The sequence below is a fragment of the Stegodyphus dumicola genome, chromosome 4, assembly GCF_044657685.1.
Source record: "Stegodyphus dumicola isolate Sdum_Otavi_A_Nest chromosome 4, ASM4465768v1".
Lineage (NCBI taxonomy): Eukaryota > Metazoa > Arthropoda > Arachnida > Araneae > Eresidae > Stegodyphus > Stegodyphus dumicola.
In genome coordinates, this window is record NC_140771.1 from 82,609,168 (window position 1) to 82,631,193 (window position 22,026).

Sequence of the window (22,026 nt, forward strand, 5' to 3'; positions counted from 1 at the left end):
TGATATTTTCTTGATTCTTCGCGAAAAGCAAAAGCGTGCAATTACGAGATATCTATTTATTAAAAGCTCGTGCTCCTGTATTTTTAATTTTTTCGGCGTAGCTTTCTCTTCAAATAAGTCGCCTGCAGCATTGCACGGGGAAATGAAACAATTTAATAGCAATTCAATTAAAAATAGCAAACTAAATAAATCAATACAAAAAACATAACAATACGTTAGGTATTGTATTATTAATATTAATAAGTATTTTGAATAGAATAAACATTTCTTTTAAATAAATAATATTGTTACCAGGTATTTTGCCCATGACGTCTTTTTACTTATTATGTTCTTACTCTAACCGAGCTCTTCGGAAATTAAATTACTCGCATAGTTCTCTCTTGTTGACTTTTAGGAGAAAAAATTAGTTTAAAAAAGGGGAAATATATGCGCGGAAGTATCTTGGACTAAAATACTTCAAGCTCCAGGAAACAGGAAATATTTAATCGGATTTTACTATGAACAATTTGCTTTAATTTTTCGGTTTTATTCCAAACCTCACTATTCGCATATGAATATCAAAGATTCCTTATAACCTTCACTTGAAGGGAACTTTTCTCGAGCAGAATCCTGATCAGCATCAAAACATCAGGTGACAAAAACAACGATAGTCAAAAAGAAAAAGGCAAAAAAAAAAAAAAAAAAAAAAAAAAAAAAAAAAAAAGCTTGGGTCTCTCCCTGTTAAAATTTGTAGCTTTCTCATGCCACCTGCCAGAAAGTTCGTACTACTTTACAATCTGATCGATATAAAGCGCCTCCTCGAAAAAAGAAATATCAAGAAAAGAGCTCAATTCCTCTTTTACGCAAAAAGATGTCCTTCTCAGAAATATAATTGAACTTCAAAATTTTTCAAGAAGCATTAAGAAGAGCTTCAAACGGTCATAAATTATGTGGAGCAATTTAAGTCTCCACTCTGGGGCTAGAAGTGAAATAAAAAGAAAAAATGAATTCCAATTTTTTACGATTGTATTTTAGAGAAGGGTAAGAGTTTAACCTTTTCAAAATAGCTAAAAATTAAATATTGAACTTGTTAGATTATGTCTATAAATCAACAGTGACTGCTTTATATCGAAAGGCTGTGGCTAAAAATGATTTAATCTATCTTTATAGATTAAATCTGAATTTTTTAAAACTTTCTTGTATTTTGAAGCGAAAATTGCTTGAACTTGATCAGATATACTTTTAAAATGAAAATAATGAGATCATTAACTAGCACTAACTTAATGTTTTTAATTTTATAGGTTAGATTATATTATAGGTTATATTTATAGGTAATATTATTTTATAGGTTTTATATATATATATATGTATGTGAGTAGACACTGAAATGATGATAAACAGGTAATGGTGTTTAATAATAATCGTGTTATATAATTAAAACGGAATTAAAATTTTATTGGAAATATTTAAAGCATAAAAAGTGTAAAATATATCAAATAGTATTGCAAACATTAAAAGTTTTTTGCAAATATGAAACTTAATGCTCCACCCCTTCCCCCAAAAACAACAGTGTCACAAGTTTACTTTAGATTAACAAAATTCAGTTATTTACGTACTAGCAGCAGTTAAAGAAAGAAACGTTCGATCTTTTAGATTAATGCTTTGGTTTTCGATAAGATCTGATAGAGAGCGTGCCCGAGATATCCGAATTAACCGATATGCTAGAAGTCAAGCAATACAATATTCTGAATTGCACACTGCCAGTCACTGGGGACTTGCATGGTTTGAAAGGAAAGTATAATGTTAGTCACCAGTGACTGACATAGCGTTTAACGTGTTAAAAAACTATTCACATTCGTAGTGCTACTCAAAGAAACAACATTTCTGACATTCGTTTTAGTGTTTTGCAGATTTGATTTTTTGCAGACTTGACTTTGAGCACAGAATTATACGGTTCAAGTTTAATATTGCCACTGAGCAGAAAAAGTGTCGGAAGGGTAGAAAGTACACAGGCTGTGCACGCTTAGCAATTAAGGCGAAAGTTATTGCACGGGATGCAATGACTTCAATGACGTCGAGTTGCTGTTAGCGTGTGATATGGCCAATAGGCAATCCAGAGGACATCATCTGGATGACTTTACCCGAAGTCGTTGTTCGAGCGTTCAGCAATGATCACCACGAGCAACATTGGGGGCAGATGATCGGTACATCGTCTTAAAAGTGATAAGAGACAGGTGGCAGACAGCGGGAGATATCACAAGGCACATGCAACAGACTATTGAACATCCGATATCACGTTTTGAACGTGGCCAGGAATTGCCTCAGTGTCCAGTTAGGTGTGTGCTCGAAAACTATATGCCCGACGACCAGTACGGTGCATGCTATGAACGCCTGCTCATCGGGGACGCCGGTTTCTGTGATGCTAAGAACAAAATAACTGGACACAACAGGAATGGATTCGAGTGATATTTGCAGATGAGAGCAAATTTAGTCTGACGAATGATTTTGGAAGTATAAACATCTAAAAAAGTAGAAAACCTGCAATCACACATCTAAACATCATCGAAAGAGACAGTTTAGAAGGTTTCAGGATTTTAATCTGAAGTGGTAGCATACTTAGTAGCCGTATTGATCTCCACATATCCACTGATGTCCTCTATTGTACCAAGATTATGTTGACACATGTACGTCTGTTTAGAGGTGTGGATCAGCACTTCTTTTCCATGCACGACAACGCTATTACATCTCATCGTACAGCAGCCGTCGGAGAGCTCTTGAACAGTGAAGATATTCAACGCATGGCTTGAACTGCAAAGTCTTCAGACGTAAACTCCGTAGAATAAGTGTAGATCTTTGGGAAATTCTAATAGCACATCAGTCGGCAGAAAAACTAGACCGCAGCTGAAGTTGACTCTACAAAGAAAGGACCGCAATGTTTTAACATGTTATTGACAACCTTGTCCTGAGTGTGGACAGACGTAATAATTTCTGTATCGCAGTCAAGCAAGATCATAACCTTTTCTAAAGACTGGATTTTCTTGCTTTACAGAAATTTTGCAAGTTGAAACGAAACATTTACTAACCCTTAAAATCGTCCACTTTTGGGATGTTATGATCCACATTTCATCCATGAAGAAAAACATTTTTACCTTATTTTCACCTCCACTTTTCTTTGTGTTTCAAACGAAAGCTCTGTAAGATAGGTGTGAACCCAGTTTTAAGAGGACATAATAAACATATATTAGTGCACCATATGTGGGAATGTTAGTGACCATTCAAATTTTTGTCATTCAGGAAAAGAGGAAGTAGTGAATTATATGAGCTTCAATTTTTCCAAATGGTTTGTTAAGGAATGAAAGTAATTAGAGAATTAAATTTTGATCTTTATCGTTTTCTTTTACTTGAGTGAAAATGCTCTCCATGTCATGTTCTTCGAATAAGCGTTTTTCATTCGTTAGTTCTTTTACAAAACATAAAATGTTCTTTACAAAGATTTTAAATTTTTGCTTCGCAACCATGGATAAAATTTTCCTGCAATCTGTATATGCCAGCAGAAAATTACAGATTGGTTTTGTATTCAAAAGTTAAATAAAAATTGAAAGCAAATTCTTAAATATTTTTTATAATTCATTCTTGGTGTTTTAATAATATGATCGATAAAATTATTATTCATAGGTATAACTGCGTAATTCAAGAGGAGAATCCGAATTATGATATTTATGCTGAATAATTTATTGTTTAAAATTATAAACATATTGTGAAACCGGAAAAGGACAACGAGACATTTAATAACGGCATGTGTTTTGAAATTTTAATATTATTTAAAAATATTATTCGCTTCTTTTGGTAGATCTGACAATGCAAATCAATTTGTTTAGTACCAGGATGGTATTGTCTTGAAATTTACTTTTTTTACCGTATCATTTTTGCGCCTGAATCGCTTTTCAAACTCTTACCATCAAATGCTATCGCGATGTATTATTTTAAAAAAAAATTAAATAATGTATATTTTGTATGTATGTTCCTCGCATTGTGGGAAAACGAAGGCAACTAGAGTCACCAAATTTTTAATACAAGTAGTTCTCCACGCGAACGGGCGCACCTCGAAGCTCGAGTTTTGAATTTCGAATTTGTTTTTGATTTATTTTATATTTTGCACAAATTTAGCGAATTTTTGTTTGACAAACTGTGCGATTTAAAAGTTAAAAATGGCAATACCGTTCGAAATAAAGCATTTTTGTCTCCAGCTTGCCATTAACTATTGCCTTTCGGCACATGAAGATATTTATCTTTAAGGCACAAATTCAACTATTTGAAATCAATGTGTTGTCATCGCCTCAGACAGAATTTTTACTATTTCCACGTATCGCAGAGTTGTCATTCACTAAAACGTAAGATATTTTATAAGGTATTTCCTTCCTCCTTTCCGCATGAGTTTTCATGCTGTTACTGGAAGCACGCGCAACGCAACGTGTATTTAGGAGGTCCGGAGTTCAAATTCCCACGATGGTGTTCCGGATTTCTTCAGTTTCCTGACATAAACAAAAATTCTAAATGATTCAAGTAGCCTCCGAACTAAAAGGTGGTGGACAATAATTCGTCAATACCAATCCAGGTTCTGACGATTTGGTCCCCTAATCCCCAGTCGCCCTTTAGAAGGGGAAGCATATAAAGTATTTCCTCCCTCTTCTCCGCATAATTTTGGAACGTAACTTGAAGGCTCAGGTGTTATACACAGGTTTGTCAGGCAACTAGGCTGGTAGCCGCATCCTATGTGTAACTTGCGTGGAAAAACATATCGTTCCTAACATAACATAGCAAAATAAGATGAGAGAAGAATCTCGTGAGATCGTGTAATGAGCCTCTCGCATATACAGATCAGTACATAAGTTCAGTTGCTCAGCGTACAATGTCCGAAGGTGATGCAAAAGCAATAAAGGCTATTGAATCGGCTAAAATGGTAACTTTGTAGAGCTCGAATTTCGGCAAGGGCACTGCATATTTTTTACATTCCTGCATCGATATAACCTAATGACTCTAGAATTTAACTTTCAGATTTAATATTTCTATTACTGAGTAACAAAGCAAGCGATTGAAAGGCAATAAATGCAAACGTAAGAACATTTTTTCTACCTTTTAATCTGTCTGATATAAATAAAAATGCATTTAAGTCATGAGATGTCTAGTTATAAATATTAAATAGTTCTAGAAAATGAGACCAGCTGGGCTCGTTATATACTTTTCTATTCTAATTCTTTTAGGCGACTGGCTACTCGAGCGGTTACTTTTCAAAGAGGTAATATAGGGTAAAATCACTAAACATTGTATGGTAACCCCTAACACTTTAATGAGAATTCTGAAGACATGCTGATTTTAAATATTTTGTCATTTTGATGTTGAACTTTACGTAAGTAGGCAAAAAGTTAAAACAAATATAAAGCTAAAAAAAGCTAAAAATAAAAGCTATTAATAATACAGCTAAAAACAAAAATAATTGTTAGAAGGAATAAGTCTAAGAGAAGACTGCTCAGCGATGTTCAGCGAAAGTGTGAAAAATCTTAAATACAACCTCTGCTGCAAAATTAAAATCTGAAACCTTTCAGATTTTCTTCTTTTCCATTTTTTTTTTATTTATTCATCATTCAGTTTTTATACGTTTCTGTAAAAATCTATGTTTTTCTTATCAAATTGGATACAGAATACCGAACTTTCGGATTCTTAAGCTTTGTTATAGTGGGTTTCGACTGCATTTACCATATTACCGGTAAACGTAACATAGAATTTAGTGTAAAACGTTTTAGGGTATTTTTGATTTTTTACAATTTCCTGTAAAACTGATTTAATAAATAATAAATGTAATCCCTTCTAGTCGAACTGATGACAGTTTCAACAGTTTTATTATTTTACTTTTATTATGTGTTACTACTGTTTGAATGTAAAATATTTTAATTAAATTATAAAAAGATTTTGAAATGGTAAATCAGTTTTTATGGAATGGTACATCACTTACCAGTTTTGTAGAAAAGCCCTGAAACTCATATTAGACCTTTCACCTTAATGGATCAATTACACATACTTAAACAACTAAATTATATAAGACACCCATCGCGATTACATCGATAACATTGCCTCTTGAATGAAAAGTCTTTCTAGTCTCCTTTATGTTTTTATCATTACTTGATAGATCAATATAATTTCCTTTTGTGTTTTTCTTCCTAGTCTAACACTCACGAGTTCTCTATTCCTGTGAAGATAGCTTTGACGGGATTCATAATCTCGCTCGAGGATGTTCAGATACAGTCAAACAACTTTTATACTTTTATGCAATATTCTGTGTTCTCTGTAATTTTCAAAATAAAACATAGTCTTTCGCAGTAGATCATTGATTTTATTCAATAGGAAAAACAAGTTTATCTTCACAAAAATACTGCTCATGGCGTCTATCTGTCCTTAATGTTTGATTTTCTATTTTAGTGTGTGGAGATATGAGGTATTTCTTGGAAGCAGCCAAGATGAAAAATATGCAACGCCTTCGCATGGAATCGAACCGCGGAACTCTCAATTACTCGTTGAGCGGGCACCACGAAGGCTCGCTAAGAAGGCGGGAAAAACACCTTGTACGTGTTATATTTAGGTCTTGATATTTAAATGCAGCCTTCCAATTGCAGTTAAAAATATTTCGAGTAGAAATTATCAAGGCCTTTAAACTTTAATTAGATTAATATTTTCAAAGAACGTGTATGCTAAAGTTTTTGAACAATTTTGTTTGCTTTAAAATTAAAACGCAAAAATATTTGATACAGTTTGAGATACATAATAGAAAAAATAAAAGCGAAAGATGAGAGAAATTCTCATAATTAAAGCTCACATTTGTAAGCAAATCTTTATTTAAAGAAACGTGAAATTCATCTATTTACAATTAAAAAAACTTCAGTGCTACAAATATTCAATAAGTTTAAATTCAAGAAATATATAAAATGAAACACAATAAAAAATTCCAAAATTATACATTAAGCCTTTACTTAAAAGATTTACTTTACATATTATTTACATTTTTATTCAAAATATTTATTATATACAATAAGATTTTATTTAAAACGAGTATGACAAATGCACTAAAAGGAAAAAGAAATAATTTATCACTACTGGGAAAATAATAGACTAAATAATTCTCTTTACCGAATTCATCTACTATTTTATATCTCGAATAATAAAAGCGAAAGGCACCCGTGATAAATTCAAAAAGGTAATGTCTTATATACATATTTAAAAAGGATACAGTTTAAAAAGATAATGCCATTCATGTTCATCGATAATGCAATTTAATTAATGTATTCCGTTATTTAGACGCCCCACGCTTTTATTATTTGAGGTATAAAATTGTAGATGAATTCTGTAAACAGAATTATTTAATCTGTTATTCTCATTAAACTATTTGATAAACAATTTTTGCCATCAAGTAGAGGTAATTGGTTATTTTATTGTTTTGCTTAAAAACAAAGAAAGTATGAGAAGGATTACTGGCAATCTGCAGTTTCTCTAAATGTATCAAAAATAGATCTGTTTCTATTGGCCATGAAATGATCGACATATATACTGTTTCATTTTTAAATAAAAATACAGGAGATATTTCCTTGTTTAATTTGTAAATTAAGGTTACTGGAAACGACACGACTATATCCTTCGCAAATGCGCATGCTTTTACCTAGATTTCTCGGCTTAGGTTAACTTCTAATACAGTCATGCGCATATATACGCATATGTGCTGTAACAATAGACTCTACTGGTTTCGGTAGTTTGCATACAAAATCGTGTAGGAAAGAGATGAAATTTTCGTTGCGCAGGAAAACAAGAACGAGAAGTATTAAGCAATTAAAAGGGCCACTTTTAGTAGCAACGTAGTCTGTAGTTCAAACATCGGAAAGAAAAAAAGAAAGGTGCTTTGGAATGTTGTAACAAACACTAAAAAGTGACGCAAAAGACAGTTTTTGCATTAAAATGACAACAAACTAACCTTTTTGAGTAAAGAGCACTCCAACCTTGCGCGACCAGCATGCAAAATCCCATGCTAGGAATATAAAGAACTCTCTCTGCAACGACGAAGCCCACAGAAAAAAACAGGTTGCTCGCTGGCACGAAAGGAAAGACGATTAGAGATATGCTCTGCAAAGAAAAAAGGGAAACTGTTCAGAATTCAGCAAGAGACAGGAGAAAAGTAAACTTTTATGGACATAAATTAGGCAAAGAATCACCTTGTGATTCACCTTCCGTAGATTTTAACCTTTCGTTTGGCGTAGCCTTGCTTAAAATCTGGTCTAATTTGTTGACGCCATACATAAGGTTGCTTTGCCTAATTGTATGTCTTATTTTGTCATATTGCTGTTCTCTTTTGTAACTTTTATGGAATTTAATTAAGCTCCGTTCCAGAAACAATATACGTGAAAGAACTTTTTTATAATAATTTTAAAACAGGTTTACCATAATAATTGCTGCTTTGGCATCATCTTCTAATTTTACAGCGTTCCTGGATATGTAAAGTACAGATGCATACAGTCCCAGTGTTGCGATATGCCTGAAGTCCCAGAGATCTGTAATGAGGGGAATTGTAGACATTGTCCAGTCGCAGCAGAGATGACAGGGAAAGAGTAGCAGCCATGCGTTCACAGCCAATAGATAGTTGTAGGTCATCTGACGTGTAGGCGTTGAAGAAACCGCAGCAGGATTGTCAAATCTGTGACGAAATAACGAACAGTCAGATATACCGTATTTCCTCACATGTTTCCCACCTATATTCTTATAGCTGAACATTTTAAAAATACTCGAGCAATTTTCCCTTTATTAGTGCATTTAGAGAACACGCATCCCTAAATTTTAAAATGCGTTCGCTCATGTAGCCAATGTTTTCTTCTTACTATTAACAAACAAACTCACGCAAAGTCGCTGTGAAGTCAACCGGAATCTTTTTTTTCCAACCGTTGAACTTTTATGTCAGCTTAATTTAAGAACCGACCCATCACAAAAGCAAACACAAACTGACATTCGGTCTATGATTTCACAGACTCGGCTGCACTTCCTCCTTCTCTAATTCTTAATGGAGAGAGACAACAAATAAGAACGGACAAGATTCAAGCTACAGGTAAGTATCGATGAAGATATCTTAGATATTGCAATGTCAATATTACTACGCATTCTTATGGGAATATAGGTTTCTTTTAAACAAATAATATTGTGAGAATTAACCTGTTATCCATAAGCTTTTATTTAGTTTACTCATTTCCCTGTGAGTAGAATTTTATTATCGATTTTTAAATTACCTACCTGAGGGCCATCCGTAGAATAACATAATATATGAAATTCAAACAATAGGGCTAACATTCAAGTGATTCAGTTCAATAAGGGTTCGCAGCATTCTGGTAGAATTCATTTCTCATTAAAATTTGAAGTAAAGCATTTCGTTTCAGTGAATCAAATATAAAATGGTGGGCCACCGGTGTCACTTCAATACCGTATCATATTTGGCACGGTGGGCCAACGGGGAAGTACCTAAAGTGTATCATATATGATACTGAAGTAGTTAAAAACTTTTAAAATAAATTGTTACAATCTTAATCTCAACTTTTTACTTCCTTATAAGAAGTAAAGGATGTATCGTAAACATAAAATTTCAGTCATCGCATTTCAACGGAAATATCCATTTTGACTATTCTTTATGTGACGCCTGTACATGCGGACATAAAAATCACTCTTTATTCCAATGTAGATTGTAAAATGAATTCCAAAAACATTTTTTGTGAGATCTGTACGTACGTACGTACGTACTTATCTCCCATAACTCAAAAACGATTAGTCGTAGAACGTTGAAATTAGTTGTATGGGACTGCTATAACCTCTAGTTATGCACTTCCCTTTTTTATTGGAATCGGCAGTACCGAAAGTATATATATATATACCAATCCTCTTTACCGGGCTTAAAACTCCTTGCCGGCCTTCATTTTCGCAATCATTGGTAGTAGTCATACAGTTCCAGTTACAAAAGTGTTTTAAATGACGAAAATATTCATGTTTTCGTAATGTCAAATTAAAAAAAATTATTATTTACATATTGAGAAGAATTGGTTATTTAAAGTATGATATTTCGAAGAAATAAGTTTAAATGAAGTGCAGCAAAAAATGTGTATCATTTAATAGTCCCTACAAGGAAGTCATGTTGTGTCCACGTAGGAATTTTAAATTGTTTTCAGAAGCTTACCTGCTAAAGATGGGCATCCGCGTTCCCATAATCCTCCACCTGAAATACACAGCTGAGATAAATACTCCTAGCAAAATCAAACTTCTTAATGCTTTATCCTTCCACCAAGGCGAGACACTGTTGCGACCTAAAACCATACTTTGCACCCGGCCAGGGATCTGAAAAGCAAAATAATGTAAATAACTACGTGTGGATCACGACTGTCTTAATTTATTAAACACTAATAAGAAAAAAAATCTTAATCACTATGATCAAATGATGAAGAACGTGTATATTGTTTCTTGCATTATGAAAAAACGGCTGCACCTTAAGAGCCACCAAATTTTGAAAACCCATAGTTCTTCACCTGGATGTGTATACCTCAAAGTCTAGACTGATTTGTTTTTATTTATTTTTTGTTTAATGCAAATTTAATGTATCTTTTGATAAACAAAATAAGCGATTTTAATAATAAGTGAATTTTAATAGTAAGCTAACAAGTAATATATGGTGTATGCTCTAAATAAAACATTGTTTCCTTCGAGGGCCAGTGGCTCTCATTCGATAAAATATGCAATATATATCTCTAAAATTTAATCAATAAACTGTTGCCACTGCAAAATGTTGCCACTGTCGAAAATAAATACTTTTATCTTTGGCGATTACAGCCACAAACATTCGCCAAATAAGTTTTTTTTGATTTTGAAGTTTACTACTTGTGTTACTGATTAAAAAAAGCAGTTTAAAAGCAATAAACTCACTTTTTACTAATATTTTCATTACTTCTTAAGCTGACTGATTTGAATAGTTATAAAAAACAATTATCTTGCCTATCTAGAATTGTGCTAATAATTTATGAGGTAATTGTTCAATATTCAGAAAGTTTAGAAAGTCCAGTCTAATATACCGCTTGGTTTTTAGCTTAAGTAAAAGAAGAAAGGAATTTTACTACAGAAGTAATTAATATATATGATGAATGCTACCGAACGACCTCGAAGAATTTGATGTATCAATCATCAAATTCTCGATAAAAGAAATAAAAGTAAAATAAAACAATGAATATATGAGCTATTTTAGATTATTTTTAGTCTCAATGTTCTAAAATCAGTACCATAAACTAGTCCAAACACATGCTTTAATTTTCCAAATTTTAAAGGTATGGAACTTTACATGTAGATTTATTAAAATATATTGAATATTTTATTAATTAGATATTTTACACGATGGAGGTTATAAAAATAATATTGTAATATTTATAAAAAAAAATGTAAATATTATATTTTACTACCTACACAAACTTCTTTAACTTAGTGGCACTTGTGCACAAACAAAAAAGCAGAGACACTGGCACATAAGAAACATCTACTGTTTTGGATGATCAATAGTAGTTTGTTTAGTTTAGTGGCAGTTCCGCACAAAACTACGACTTCTTGATTATCATTCGCCAACTTCGAATTTGGAACAGCGCTTGGAGTAATAATTTGCTTTATAAAGATTTGAGCTACTGAAGGGCAAAAATACAGTTTTTAACAAAATATTTATATTAGTATATACGCGTAAGGCGAGAAGAATAATAAATACCTTAAGAAGTTAGCTACTTTTAAAATATCCCCAAAGTACAATGCATTTTAAATTTTGCGTACTTATTTCGATATCCTTAATAATGTATTTGCTGCTTTTATTTCATATCCCAAATATTAAAATATTTTAAGCAAAACATCTTTCTTATCATTCACTTAATAACGTAATATGTACTGCACGGAGCATTATGTAAACAAATCAGTATACAAGGTCCCCCCTCCCGGTTTCCAGAATAGAAAAAAAAATGTACAACTGAAATGACCTACGTTAAAAATAATAGGATTATGTTTTTAAAATAATTTTTTTATTTATATTTATTTCCATAACTCCATCGATTATTCTTTAACATACCTGAAGATAATTTCTAAAATGTTCAGGTGAAAGACATAGTAGTAGCTCATTGTAACTCAGTTAGGGTTTACATAGTTGGTTAAATCTGTTCTGAAATTCTGACCAACGCTTTCAGATCTTAGGACATCAACCAGTGTCCTAAAATATACTTACTGTATCTTAGTTGTTGTAGAGTTGAATGTCACACTTGTCTCATATTAGCATTCCTTTAAAAGTGTTAAGTTTCAGATAAATTAGCCATTTATCTTCACTTCAAAACGGAAAGAATAATGATTTATTATCCTTTAAAAAAAGAAGCAACTATTACAGGAAATACATTGTTGACATTCTTTTGTATTTGGAATATGCCAATTCTAAAAACTAAACTTTTACATTATTTTCATACTGTCAAATTTTTACATCTGATAGATTAATACAGTAAACATACAACAAGAACACAAAGAACGTAAGGATAAAAATAAACGTAAGTAACGTAAAGATGATTTCCTTTATGAATAGAATGTGGTCCTAATATTCTAATCGTGAATAATTTTAACGGTTAATAATTTTTATTAAAACTGGCAAAAATTCTGCAAAATATATGAAAAATACAAAAATTTTCAATCGAAGATATCCATACAGTTCGTTAACCCAGTATTCAGTTTCGGAAGCTCAATGTAAGAGTTCAGAATAACATTATACACTCTAGATTAATGCACTCTAGACTTTTCGGGCTAGAGCAATGCAAGCAGGTCACGGATAATTGAAAAAAAAAAAGGATAATCCAAACTATTAATTTTGATGCATATTATATGTGTTTATTTCTTTAAAAAATCGTCAAAATTTGAAGCCAAGGGAGCATAATTCAGTTTATACCGTAATCCTTCGGGTATTTTTCCCTTTTGTTTTACTAATTTTATCGTCCAAAAATCGAGAGAAAAAAATACGAAAATTGTTTAATTTCCGAAAAACGTGGTTTCAGTAAAAATGTAACAAACGAAAATTAGTCATGGATAAACTACAGTAATTATTATAATATTATTTCTTTAAAAGAAAACCTATTTTAAAGAAATACATAGTAATATTACTATTATGATATCTAATAACATATTTTCATTGCTACTTCCCTATAAACTACAGTAATTATCATAATATTATTTCTTTAAAAGAAACCTATTTTAAAGAAATACATAGTAATATTAATATTATGATATCTAATAACATATTTTCATTTCTACTTTCCTATAACTTGAAACTTGCCTGTTTTAATTATTGTCTAAGATATTCCTTAGGTCTCAAATCATCAATCAGTAAAGATTAATAATGAGCACATGACGTATACATAACACAAATAAAAACAAAACAAAAACCAACGACGTGTCAGGCAACTACAATACAGCGGCCATAATATGACGTGACGTTTTATGGCTTCACTTTCATTACACGGACCATACAGGGAAGATTTAATTCATGTATTCTGCCCTCCTTGGTGGACACCGCTACGCACGTGTAATCTGCAAACCGGATAATCCATAAATGAATAATCAAAATACACTGTATAGAGAATTGGACGGACCAAAAGGTTCTTTCGTTATAAGCCATATCAGTTTTTTAGGAAGATTGGACAGTGAAATAAATGAGCTTATACAGAACTGATACGTCACCTTTGGTACAATCCACTCATAGATGCAGCAAACGACCAGGACAGTGACTGCTTGTTCCTTACAAAGAAGTCCTAGCATCGCCAGTACAGAAGTCACACCACAATCTTGCCAAGCTGGGAAACAAGAGAAGACGATTATATATTGACAATAATTTATTAATATTCTGGGGAAAATGTATCAGCAAACTTTTTAATTTAGAAGATGCGTTTAAATAGTTCGCAATAATTTTTTGCTTGACACTTGTAATTTTAAGTTTAATATACTCTCATATACTCGTATATGCAAAATTCTTAAACGAAATATTTATTTGTAGAATACTAAAAGCAAATTAACACTTAAACAATTCCTAACTGAAATATTTATTTAGAAATTAATAAAAGACAATAATTAAACTATTTCAATATAATAAGAAACACGTAAATAACAAATTTTGAAATTTTTTATTGATAAAATAGAAACATAGTTTTACTTACAGAAATATTAAAAAAATACGCAATGTCAAACATCGTACACAAATAAGATCCCAATAAATAGGTACTCGTTACTAATGAGATTCTTGAGACTGATGTATCGATATTTGCATATTAATACCTGACACAAATTCTGTGAGAGTCAGAGAAATATTCCCGCTTTTCAAAAGAGTTATTAGTCGCAAAATAGGATTTTGCGTTGATTCACTACAAACAATGTATCACTTTTTGAATTTTTCCCACTAAATATTATTGCCCTGTATTACTTTTAAACAAATTAATTACTGAAAAATCTGCATACTTGTATGTATCTTCCTCGCATTGTTTAAAAACGACGGTACCTAGAGCGCCATCCAATTTTGAATAATGTAATCTTCTATCCGAACATGTGCACTAGAAGCCAGATTTCTGAATTTCGAATTTGGTTTATTATTTATTTCGTATTGTAAAACTTTAATGAAATTCTGATTTACACACTCAACAATTTCAAGGTGAGCATAGTGGCGTCACCATCGAGGGCAGTGGCAACTCTGCTCGAAAAAAACGTGTTGTCTCCAGCATGTTAACTAATGTCATTCGGGAAAAATGTAAAATTTTAATTTACAAACTTTCAATTTTTGATTTAAGACACTTGACTCTGTGAAAATAATGTGTTGCGGCGGCCGGAAGTAAATTATCTTTATCTTACACGCGCTATCGTGTTGGGGTTCAGTAAAGCTTAAAGCTAATATAACATCTAATCTGGAAGGTTATTGAGTAATAAATAAGCGATTTAAAAGCAATAAACACAATTCTTAAGAAAATATTTCTCTAGTTTTCATTGTGATTGATTTAAATAAACATGTATTAAAATCATCAGATGTCTAATTAGAAATATTCAATATATTAGCTAGACTATGAAATGAAATTATACTAGCTGGACTCATTGAAAGCAATATGTATTTTTTTGTTTTTATAACAATTATTTTAGACCGTTGGTCGCGCAAACGGCTAGTTTAAAAAATAATATAGCGATTATAAAAATATGGCAACCTATAACATTCTACCGGATATTCTAATGATATGCAGGTTTTAAACATTTTGTGATTTTGTTGTTGAATTGAAATTTATCTGGCGTAAGGGCGAAGAACGTGATATTTAATAAATAAAGTTAAAAAAGACGAAAAGAAAATCTGAAAGGTTTCAGATTTTAAATTACATCCAAAGGGGCGTTTTTTAACATTTTGTCTGTTACCTTTATTTATTAAATATCACGTTCTTCGCACTTAAACCGTAAAATTCAGTTCAAGAGCAATATCGCAAAATAGTTTTAAATTGAGCATATCTTTAGAATTTATGATACAGAGTCTCGCGGGCTGGAGATAAAAATGTTTTTCTGTACAACGTTGCTATGGCTTGCTTTGAAATCCTTGAATTTGTTAATAAAAAAATCGTTAAAGTTACGAAATATGAAATCGATAATAAAAGAAATTCTAAATTTCAAATTTGGGCCTCCACATGCCCATATTCGCAGTAGGAATACGTCATTCAAAATTCGATGACTCAATGTAGCGTGGTTTTATCACAATGTGAGAAATATACCTACATTTATGCAGATTTTTCATTATTTAATTTCTTCAAATATAATGCAGGACTCTAACATTTGTGGCAACAGTTTAAAAAGAGAAACGGACATTTATAGTGAACGAACGCAATATCGTAAAACGAAAACAATAGTACTTCAGGGACAAACCCCTTTGGACTAATAGAAAACAAAAGAAAAATTGTTGTTGGCAGTCTTACTAAGAAAACTGAATATTGGTACTGTTACGGATTTGGTATTTAAATAGCTAATGTTAGTTGAATTGTAATTATTTCCCACGCAGTGCAGCGCGTGACGAATATTAAAAGAAAGCTAAGCCGAAAAATTGAAAATACAAGAGCGTGTGCGTGTAACATTTAATAAATATCTCTTTTTGATTTCGAGAAAGTACTAGAAAATTCTCGCGCGCGATTTTAAAATCTTATAAATAAAAGGAAAACCTCTCAATTCGATGATTAGTTAGTTTGTTGTTTAGAAAGCTGCTCTTGTTGACTGTAGCGAATTCGCGGATTAGCTTTCTCTAGCTGTTTTGAATTAAGTTCTTTTGAACGTTTGAGTAGTTAGAAGATGACTACTGTGATATATTGTGATACTGCACGATTATTTGAGGACGTTTAAGCATATTTGTTGTGATAATAATAAATTTTGTTCATTTTTCATCGGACTTGTGCATTCATTTTGTAACAAACCCGTACGCAAGCAACAGTACCTTAAAATGAGAAAAGACTGAAAAATGCATAAATGTATGCCAACACATAACACTGCGTCGGGAATTTTAAAACTGTGCTGCTCTATAAATTCTGTGATTTTGTTACTGAATTTTGTATGTGGCGTAAGTGAGAAGAAACCAATGCTTAAAAATAAAGCTAAAAAAAGGAGGAGGGCTATTATTTAACTATATCTTCCCCAAATAGATTCATTTTTGTGAACAACTGAGCTACACGACTAAAGCCAAATTCTAAATAATGGGAAAACAATTGCATACTTTAAGCATCAGAGATTGAGTTTTGAATAGGAATTTGAAAAATAAAAGTTTAAAATATATAGATATAAATTTAAAAATAGATTGAAAATTATATTTTTCATTGGTGATTTAGCTGCACCACTGGCTGACCCTGGGGAGACGCTCCTCGCAGGTACTTAAGAACACAAAACTTACTAGAACAATAACGCTTCTTTACAACGATACAAGTTAATCGATATAGAATAAAACGATTACTTCTGATTGACTATCTTATTATAGGCTAGGTGGCGCTCAAATAATGATTTCTTCTTTGAAAATATTTTATAGACAGATTTTTTTTTCTTTGTTAACTAAAGGAGGAATCAGAAAGTACGAGTATCGTGAATTTTTGGATTTTTCTATGCTGTTAGTTGATTTTATTACTATTATTAAATTACTTGTAGAATTCGTGTTGTAACTGGAAGCTTAAGTTCTGCAGACCTTACTAGACTTACTTATAGCGAGTTATCGCTAGGTTCTTAATAACTTCAAAACACTAAAAAAAGGTTAAAATGATATTTTTGTTTAGTCTTAAATGTAACAGAATAGGCAAAACTTGTTCTACATACGAGCTTCCACTACTTATGGGTATTTATATTAACATAAAAAGTTAAATAAAATCGTAGAAACGTAGACTAAGACTATACTTAAAATAGTCTAATAAATATCTAATTTAAGTTGCCTCAGATATCTGTGCGCATTTTAAAGCATTGACTAACGAGATGCTAAAGCTGGAGTATGTCTTAAAGCAGAATTGGAGAAAATAATTAACAGCAATGATTGCTAGAAGCTCTTATCTAATATTCAAAATTCTCAGCTTAAATCCACAAATCTTCTTATCATTCTAGTGAGGAATACGGAAAGGAGAAGTTATACTAAAGACTTAATTCATAACAACTGGCTCATTAATATAAGATACATTTCATATTTCATTAATGGTATTTTATCATGAAACCTATAGTTCATTGCAAGGACTCCTGAAATACAATTTTTTTCCTGTCGATCCTCTTATATGAACTCATGCCCTTCCAGTGGACCCCAAGGAGAACCCTCCGCGTGGAGCTTCTGTGCTAATTTTTATTAAGTGTAGAAACCATTATAATTTAATAGTTCTCTTTTTTAACCATTTTGATCCTTTATTAAAACTGATTCGTTTTCCGTTATAGATAACATGGTGCAGTAAATAAATAAATGAATTCTTTGTATAGCGGAAAAGGTTCACACAGTTATCTCTAAATGATGATGAATGGTTAACTTGCATTTTAAGAATTTATTTGCATGTTCCATCTTTAATTTTGTGAGGAATTAAAGGCTTAGTAAATTTTAAAAACCATGTATTTTAATATGATAAGAAGTTCCATGTACATCATACATTATGAATAAGAAATGAGAGTAAGGGCTTAATATTGTGAGAAGAGAGGGTTTATAATATAAATAGGCAGAAAAATTACCTTGTGTAATTAAATTTGCTAGATGCCGAGAGTAGATTAAATTTCTTGGAAAATGTCCTTCATTTATCTTTCTGAAAGATGTAATATATGTATCTGCTAAGAGAGGTGTTGCTATGGGTTTGCTTTTTACTGTATGCAGATGAAGAATAACGAAGTAAAAATGATTAATCTTAAACGACGAAGAAATTGGTATTTATGTTATAAAGAATTATTAATTGTATTTATGAGTCTGTAATTCTTTGGTAGACTGAGAAATTTGAAAGAAATAAGTACATTTCGAATCAAGTAAAATTATTTTAATACTGTATGTATTTAATATAAATTAAACCACATTTAATTTGCATTCCATTGAAATGATAATGTTTGCACCTATGTTGAAATTAATGAAAAAATATTCTGACGTCATATAATACGAACTTTGTATTGAATAATAGATCTGAATTTTTATAACAATAAAATTATTTCTTCAAATACTTATCCGAGACATATATTTTCATACATTTCATTTCATAATGATAAAATTATTTCTTTAAATGTTCGTCTTAGCCGTGTACTCTGAATCATTTCGCAACATACTGGCAAAATTCTTTTTTAAAGAATAGTCTTAGACCTATAATCTGATTTGTTTGGTTATAAAATGATAAAATTATTTCATCAATATAGGCCTTAAATATATATTTTGAATCATATTCCATCATAAAGATAATAAAATTCTTTCTTTAAATATTAGTCTTAGGCATGTACGGTGTCTTCGGCATCAGTCTTAGGCATAGTTCGGTTCTATAATAAAAAATTACTTTAAAGATTGGTCTTAGACATGTATGTTGAACCATTTCTCGTCATAATAACAAAATTTATTTAAATATTCATTTCATACATGTACTTTGTAATTTCATTTCACAATCATAAAATTATTTCTATAAATATATAACATTTTTTTAAATATTGGTCTTAGGCATTTATTTTGAATAATTTAGCATCATACTAACAAAATTATTTCTTTAAATATTAGTATTAGACATGCATTTTTTATAGTTTGATTTTAATAAAATATTAGTTCTTTAAATATTTCTCTTAGACATTTTAACCATTTTGCATCACAGTGATAAAATTGTATACTCAGATATTTTCTTAGAAATGTACTTTTAATCATATAATAATCAAATTGTTTCTTAAATATTAGTCTTAATATTGTACATTACAAGTATTCGTTACACATGCTAATCCATTGCACTAGATATAATATTCTTATTTCGTACAAAAATCCTTTATTTTAACATTGCTCTTTATTTAATAATTCGTATACTTCAAAATAAGAAGAACCTGTATGATTTGAAAACTTAATGCAGATCAGCGTACAGCAAAATATCGATAAGCTCGATAAGCGTACAGCAGTGATGACAAACCTTTTGAGTTCGAAATATCAAAATTAGGAAAATTTCTAGCTTATCTCTGGTGAGTGTCGTTCTCAAATGCACTCGAACTCACCCAAGGTAAGCGCAGCACATGTTGACTGACATCACTAGCGCACAGTATCTGTGCGGCAAGTTGGCAATCAAAATATGTGGAGATCCAAAAATCCTCTCGAAATTTTGGTGGAAGAAGAAAACGTATGCGAGACCATCACACTGTCGCTTCCACGGGTGTCCTTTTTTCAAAACTAGGGTGAAAGCTTAACACTCAGCAAGACTCGGGGACACCTATGCATCTAAAACGCTGCCTTGTTTCAATTTATGTCTGCGTTATTGGATATTATGGATACTTAAGTATAAGTATTTGAATTTTAGATATCCTACAAAAATTGTAATGATTAACATTTGTTAAATTTAAATTGTACTAGCAAATAAATAATAAACTTTTCAATAATTGCTTGCATCTTCTTCAAGTTTACCTTTCTCTTAAGTACGAAGACAGGAATTCATCAGAGCAAAAGAAGGTTAAACAGTGTAGTTAGGATTAACTTTATCACACTAGTGACAATATAAGATATCTGTGTCATGAATATGATATATGTCTTAGGATACCTACGTTCGCTATTTTTATCTATGCGTTTATTTCAATGATTTTAAATTGTCGTTTAGGTTACATTAATAATATTTTTAATAACATAAGTATATGTTATAATAAAAAGTCTTCATTAATTGTTACATATTTACTATATATGGGGAAATATCGAAAAAAAACCAATAATTAAGGAACAGAATTTAATTACTAATTTCTTTTCGTTCACGTTTCAGTTAACAGATGGAATTAATTTTTTTAAAATTTTAATAGAACCTTCTGAAATGTTTTGAATGTTTTATCGCTTAGGGACATTTTTCTGCCGTCACTTTGACTTCTGAAGCTGAACAGGAAAGATTTATTTACCTCCTAAATTATAGTACATCATATTTGTTCACGTTACTCGATACTTGTTACCAGCGCTTAATTTCTAAATTCTGAAATGTCGAAATCCGTCGAAGGCAATCAGGAGACAGGAGCAAAAATATATAAATGAAATTAATAATAATTAAATTGAAATTCTGAAAAAGGTAAAAATAAAGTCGAACCTCATCTTATTTGAGGCTTCGGCCGGAATTACAACTCCGCTCAAAACCTAAGCAGTTAGTTTAGTCTTAATCTGGCTGGCTTTAAAACCAGAATATGCAATATATTGTACTATTTAAAGGGATGAAAGAAACAAAAACTATTGTTTTCCAGTGCCAGTGCGCATACGAAAAAAATGGTAAAATAGTTTAAACTAGTGAGAATAGAAAAAATGCTAGAAACAGTATGGAAGGAAATTTTAACGGAGCTGTGTAGGTATGAAAACAAAGTGAGAAAGTGCTTCCTATACTTTCACCACGATCCCATAACTATATTCTGCCGATTGCAACACAAAAGGAAGAAGGTAGCAGTCCCATATATAAAATTTCAACGTTCTGCGGCTAATCGTTTTTGAGTTATGCGAGATACATAAGTATGTACTCGCGTATATGCGTCAGGACAAATATCCATTTTGTATCTATTTTAACCCATTTCACAATCCGTTTTGGAATAAAATGTCCTTTATTCTGCATACGTTTGTCACGCAAAAAATAGTCAGAATGGATCCGGGAACTTTAAAATAGATATTTCCTTTGAAATCTAATAGACGAAATTTTTTGCAATTACAATTATTCCTTTATCTCCTTCAAGACAGTAAAAATTTTCTACTGAAATTATGGTTCACTTACATAAAAGAATTAGTGGGAGCTCTTTTATTTAAGGCTCCAGTATACTCCTGCCAGAGTTACGATTTATCTCAAACCTGAGAAGTACCGAGCCGGGATCTGATGGACAGTCTCGCAATTTAAGCTCTTTTTGTAACTCATTATTATTTTCTTGAATATATGTCGTATTTGCATCATCATTTGTAACATATACTCGAAGATCTCTGAGGCTTAGACTTCTTCTAATAATAGACTAGCAAATTTTCCGAAGAAATGTGTCAATACGATAAATTAAAATGTCCGTTTATTAATAAGGTCTACAATTCACATCTTTAATACAGATTAAGAAATATTTACTGATTTCTTCAATTAGCATGGAGAAGAAATTATTGCGTAATTATTTTTACTACCATCATTTGAATGCATTAAGACACATCTGGCGTTTTAGAACTGAAGAAATACGAACAATTATCTGTTGAGAGATAATTAGGAAAAATTTAATAAAAATTCTCAAATCAGATAAATTATCTGTTACCTTACATAAAAT

The 22,026-nt window shown here is 31.3% G+C and overlaps 1 protein-coding gene across 4 annotated transcripts in view; it reads right to left on the reverse strand.

The window, feature by feature from the left end:
- The window catches only part of LOC118192354 (protein O-mannosyl-transferase TMTC3-like), a 495,624-nt gene that overhangs the window by 116,992 nt on the left and 356,606 nt on the right, over positions 1-22,026 (reverse strand). For all 4 annotated transcript variants that reach the window (XM_085815135.1, XM_085815132.1, XM_085815133.1 and 1 more), the window contains 4 exons: positions 13,783-13,895; positions 10,229-10,386; positions 8,458-8,710; positions 7,994-8,142 (listed from right to left, as the gene is read on the reverse strand). In XM_085815135.1, coding sequence (XP_085671261.1) covers positions 7,994-8,142; positions 8,458-8,710; positions 10,229-10,386; positions 13,783-13,895 — 673 coding nt within the window. The remainder of the gene's footprint in view (positions 1-7,993; positions 8,143-8,457; positions 8,711-10,228; positions 10,387-13,782; positions 13,896-22,026) is intronic.